Consider the following 5,917-nt stretch of genomic DNA (forward strand, 5'->3'; position numbering starts at 1 on the left):
GCGAGAGCTCAGAATGATTATTCCCTATTTCTTACAATACAAAAGTTAAGACTAAAAGATAATTAAGTAAATCAATATAAAAAGAAATAGTATTTTTCCCTCTTGGAATTAAAGTTGTGAACATTTATGCTACAGAACATGATTAAAGTGAGAAGTATAAATACTTCCAAAAAGGGATTAAACAAGGGATTAGGGCCATTGGTGTCTTTTAAAAGTTATAGGTCTAACAGTGTCTTCTGTATCAGGAGGTCTGTAAATGGTTATATTACAGAGGGTACGAATCTTAGAAAATTAGTGTACCCGAGGAGTTTATAGAAGGTAGAAATCACAGGATTAGGGAATTTTGTGTCAAGGAGTGGCAGGAGTAGAATGGCTGCATGAGGAAGGACAAGAGTGATTCCAGCACAGGCAGCGCACTCACCAGAAGGGGCACAATCCCACAGGGTGGATACAGCAGGCAGAGTTGGTTGGTGGTAACAGGTCCATTGAGAGTCCTGGGCACAGCAAGCAATAACCAAGACCAGGGTCCCCATGCAGAGAGTCCAGTCAGGAGCAGCAAGAGATGGGACAGAAGACAGGGCTGGAGACAACTGCCTTCCTGAAAGGATTATCTAATGCAACTGAAATGGAGGCATTTGGGTCACAATACAGGCTGTTTTTGTAATAGAGATTTTCAGTATTATTTCAGTCTGAAATTTAAGTGTACTTTTTGGATTAGCCTGGGGAATTCTTTCTTACTGCAATCTTTCCCCCTGAAGATCTTATGTGTTCTTAGGTTTATTTGAGTGCTTGCTACCATAGATGATTTCTGCATGATGTGTTGCAGGTTGATGTATTGCCGGTTGTTAATTTCTTTTTTTTCCTTAGGAGGCTAATTAGTGATCTACCAGTTGAGAAGTACTGCTTTGTACATGGTAGTTCATTGAGTTGTGTCCTGGTTTCAGCTGGGATAGAGTTAATTTTCTTCATGATAGCTGGTATAATGCTGTGTTTTGGATTTGGAATAAAAATAATGTTGATAACACACTAATTTTTTTAGTTGTTCCTAAGCAATCAAGGACTGTTCAGCTGCTCATGCTGGCCTGCCAGCAAGGAGGCTGGGGGTGCATGGGAAGCTGGGAGGGGACACATCCAGGACAGCTGACCCAGGCTGGCCAAAGGGATATTCCATACCATACGGCGTCAGGCTCAGTATGTAAACTGGGGGAGTTGTCCAGGGAGGGCTGCTGCTTGGGAACTGGCTGAGCATCAGTTCAGTTGGCAGGTGGTGAGCAATTGCATTGTGCATCACTTATTTTGTGTATCTTTATTATCATTCTTATTATTCTCTTTTTTCCCCCCATTTTATTAAACTGTCTTTGTATCGACCCACAAGTTTTACCTTTTTTCCATTTCTCTCCCACATCCTGCTGAGGTGGTGGAAGGAATGGTGTGTGAATGGCTGTGTGGTTGTTCTACTGGCTCTGTGGTTCTTACCTCCCAGGTTTTTTTTTTCTTCTTTTTTTTTTCCTTCTTCTCTTTCCTTTAAAATTAAGTGCATTGCTATTGCAAAAATACCTTTTAAATCCATGGGATCAGTTTGATGCTTCTCTTTCTGGAACCCTTTCTTTGTTCTTCTGTTATTACAAGTGTTTTGCTTACTGGTTAGGCTAAAGCAAACAAGTTACCTTTTTCTTACCATTATCCTTTTTCACCGTCTATTGTCTCAAACACTCAAAGTTCTTTTTTCTTTTTTTTTTTTTTAACAGAGCATGAAGGGAAAAAGTAAGAGTAGTCATGATCTACTGAAGGATGATCCACATCTAAGCTCAGTTCCTGCTGTCAAAAGGTTAATATATGGTTTCCAATTTCCAGAACAGATTTACTTTCAGGATGTTAGCTGATTAACATCATGTATACTCATTGTTTGTCTGTTACTCTTTAAGGAATTAAGAATGGCAATGCTGGATTGGACCAAATGTTCCTCTAACCCACTGTGGTGTTACCAGCATTGGCCATCAGTGGATGCCCAAGAAAGAGTAAAAGCAGGGCAAGCCTAATGTTTACCTGAGTAGTCTCCCAGTCTCCATCTACTTTCAGCTCAGGGGACTGTCAGAATTATGTGGCTCAACTATTTAGTAATCCTTCATAGAGCTCTCATCAAAGTACTTACTCAGTTTCTTGTAATATTATTTACATCTGCACCTTCCTGTCTGCTACAAGCAGAATTACCTCCCATTTTTGTTCTGAACCTGGCTGCTACTGGCATAATTTGATAAATTCTAACTTATGCTGGAAGGGACGGTGAGCAGTCCCTTTATACCTGTCTTTACCACAATCCCTTCTTAGGCCATCTCTTTTCTAGCCTAAACTTCTAAAGCCTACTCAACTTTTCTTAACACAGCAGTTGTTCTGTACCTGTGGTTATTCTTGTTGCTCTTCTGAAACCTAGTTCTGTTCTGAAATTACTTTTTTTTTTTTCCAAATCTAAACAACTTCTAAAAATAAGGTGAATCACAAATCTGTATGGTCTCTGTTTTCTTCCCTGTTTCTTTTAAATACTACTTAACTTTTTATTTGCCTTTTTAACGGCTGTTGAGTATTGAGCTGAGACAATTCCATGAAAATATATCAACTCCAAGAATTTCCTTAGCCTAGAATAGTTTGGGTTGGAAGGGACGTTTAAAGGTCATCTAATCCAGCCCCACCCACAATGAGCAGGCACATCCCCAACTAGATCAGGTTGCTCAGAGCCCAGTCCAACCTGGCCTGGAATGTTTCCAGGTATGGGGCATCTACCACCTCTCTGGGCAACCTGTGCCAGCGTTTCACCACCCTCATTGTGAAAAATCTGTTCTTTGTCTCTAGTTAAATCTACCCTCTCTTAGTTTAAAACCATTACCCCTGGTCCTATTGCAACAGGCTCTGCTGAACAGTCTGTCCCCAGCTTGCTCATAAGACCCCTTTAAGTACTGGAAGGCTGCAAGAAGGTCTCCCTGGAGCCTTCCCCTCTCCAGGCTGAACAACCCCAACTCTCTCAGCCTGTCCTCACAGGAGAGGTGTTCCATCCCTCTGATCATTGTTGTGTCCCTCCTCTGGACCCGCTCCAACAGGTCCATGTCTTTCCTGTGCTGAGGGCTCCAGAGCTGGATGCAGGACTCCAGGTGGGGTCTCAGCAGAGTGGAGGGGCAGAATCCCCCCCCACCTTGAGCTGCTGGCCACAGTGCTTTAGATGCAGCCTGGGATACAGTTTGCCTTTTGGGGTGCAAGTGCACATTGCCAACTCATGTCCAGGTTTTCATCACAAGTCCTTCTCAGCAGGGCTGCTATTATCAGACTGTACTGATACTAGGGGTTGTGCTGATTCAGGTGCAGGACCCTGCACTTGGCCTTGTTGAACCTCGAGGTTCACACAGACCCATTCCTCCAGCTTGTCCAGGTCTCTCTGGATGGCATCGCATCCCTTGGGCCTGTCAGCCACATCACTCAGCTTGCTCTCTTACTGAGGGTCTGCTCGATCCCACAGTTTATGTCATTGATGAAGATATTAAAGAGTGCTGGGTCCCATACTGACCCTTGAGGGATACATCATGATCAATGATGGTCAGCTGAGAGCTCCTTGTTCTGTATGTGGGACTCCTTTTCCTTATGTGCATAGCTTTAAATTTCATCTATCATTTTATTTTCTCATCATTCAAGTCCTTCTGCAGTTCTTCAATCTGCTCTTGGCTTTACTATCCTGAGCAACTTAGTGTTATCAAAAAACTTGGTGACCTGGCTGTTTCCCTGCTTTGTTACTGAGTTCACTGAACAGCTCAAGCCCCAACACAGACTACTGTGGATCTTCCTCCTTTGCAAGAAGTAATTGTTTGCTTCTTCCTATCTTTTACCCATCTGTATATTCGTGCATGGACTTTCCCATCACCCCAGGACTACTTATTTTCCTTAAAAACCTTTGGTTAAAGATTCTTTGTGAGTCCAAATATGTCAGAGACATCATCCATGACCACGTGTAGCCCTTTCAAAACACTCCTAGAGGTTCATAAGGCAGTTGCCTTTATAGCCATGTCACAAATCCCAGGTAGGTTATTTTACCTTTCACTGTGGCTTCTGCTTCTTCAGGTCTGACATGAGAACTACAGACCTGGATGTATTCTAAATATTTTCTTTAATATTTATAAATGTGTTTTTGTTTTTAAATCATAATCTTCTATTAAGAAGTACTTCCACAGAGACTTTTATGGATTGGTTTTTAAAATTTAATTAATGTCATTGATTCCAACAAATCTGCAGTTTCTTTGATAACCTTGATTACTTATTGATGGCTTAGAGACTACTTCAAAGCCTTGACTTTGGCAAATATTCCTGGCTTTGTTTCTCTAGCATAACTTCTTTTTTTAAAGTGTGGGATGGAAAAATCTTCAAGGGTCTTTATTATTAGTTTGTGACAATTAACAGCGGATATGGTAGCCTTAGTATATTCAAATAGATTCCTTTTTTTAATACCCTAAACTGTAGCTGTATAACAATTGAAAATTTTGATGTTAAGCTTAGTAATCAGTATAGTGCATGTCAAACATTCCTTATAGCAAAAGCTTTCCAAAATACAGACTATTAGCAATTAAAGCTAGAAATTGATTGATATGTGAGATCAAAACCACCCATTTTAATTGAGTTGTGTTGTGGTGTTTGCTTTTTTTTTAACTTTATACGTTAGTGTTTTGTCTGAATAGCTCAAGATATAGTTAGAATTTATCCCTTACATGAAAGTCTGTAGTGTTATCCTGTGTTTTTAAATATTTCTAATTAGAAAGGATTATGACACTGAAATGATAGAAAATACTATTAACTGGTAGTTTTAAGATGAATGTCAGGATGATATAAATGACTAGGTTGACTCAAATTTCTAGTCGCGAACCGATCAAGATTTTTTATTGAAGAACTGTTTTTTTTAATAAAGTATTTTAAATCTCCTCTGGTACTTCTAAGTAATTATGATTATTTTTCTTCTTTTAGTGAAGCAGCAAGTGAAGAAAGGGATTTGAGTGAGGTAAGTAATTTTTTTTACAATTAAGTCTTTGTGTTTTACTGTGTGTGAATTAGATTTTCTTGGGGGGACAAATGCTACTGTAGAGGTTTTTGAAAACTAGCTCAAGTCAGATTTCCAGCAAAAGGCTGGAGGCCCTTTCAGAGCTCTGAGGTTTGACCATTGTGAATATTCACAGCAGGGTAGAGTTACTACTGCATACTACCTACTGCATTTTATAAAAACTGCTAATGAGGTATTTTGGTCAGTAAGTTAGGTATATGGGAAGTTATGTACCACAGAGTGACAAACCATTAATAAAATCCCTGAAATTGCTTCTAAAAAAAAGAGTTAAGTATGTTTGTCATGAATAATGATATAACTCCAATGTTTTAGGGGAAATCTGTGTATGAGTGAGAGTCCTGTTGGAAAGATTTCTTCAAGTAATCAAATTTTCAGTGAATATTTATCAATTAAATTGTACTGATGAAGACTGTCACCTCTGAAAGACAGGAAATCTGAATAACAAAGCAGTAACATTCAACCAAACATGGGGGCTGTTTTAATTACAAGGAGATTGTCACACATGGTGCAGAGTAAGATTGCTAGCTGAAGTATGTCTCTGCCTCCAGCCATAGGTCAAGGAGGATTGCTTTTGAGATAAGAATGTAATATTAACCAGGAATGTAATCTCCCATTCCCTAAACTGAATCCTTAAATGTACTGTTTTCCATAGCTATCCACCATGCAGAGGTACTGCACTGTTAGTTGATGCACTGAGGACGTGAAGGAAAGACACAATTTATCCCATTCTTGTGACTAAAAAAGCCAGTCTGCTTTCACTCTGTTTCCTGTTGTTTTTTTCCACAAAACATAGTATGATTTCAGGTTCTTGGACTCTTCTTTGTAATT

At 39.6% G+C, this 5,917-nt stretch overlaps 1 protein-coding gene across 1 annotated transcript in view; it reads left to right on the top strand.

Moving 5' to 3' along the window:
• The window catches only part of CWC27 (CWC27 spliceosome-associated protein homolog (S. cerevisiae)), a gene marked incomplete at its 3' end in the record, with an annotated part of 15,401 nt that overhangs the window by 7,509 nt on the left and 1,975 nt on the right, over positions 1-5,917 (top strand). The window contains exons 8-9 of the mRNA XM_010288314.1: positions 1,749-1,828; positions 4,996-5,029. Coding sequence (XP_010286616.1) covers positions 1,749-1,828; positions 4,996-5,029 — 114 coding nt within the window. The remainder of the gene's footprint in view (positions 1-1,748; positions 1,829-4,995; positions 5,030-5,917) is intronic.

This window comes from Phaethon lepturus, unplaced genomic scaffold (assembly GCF_000687285.1).
Source record: "Phaethon lepturus isolate BGI_N335 unplaced genomic scaffold, ASM68728v1 scaffold11190, whole genome shotgun sequence".
Taxonomy (NCBI): domain Eukaryota; kingdom Metazoa; phylum Chordata; class Aves; order Phaethontiformes; family Phaethontidae; genus Phaethon; species Phaethon lepturus.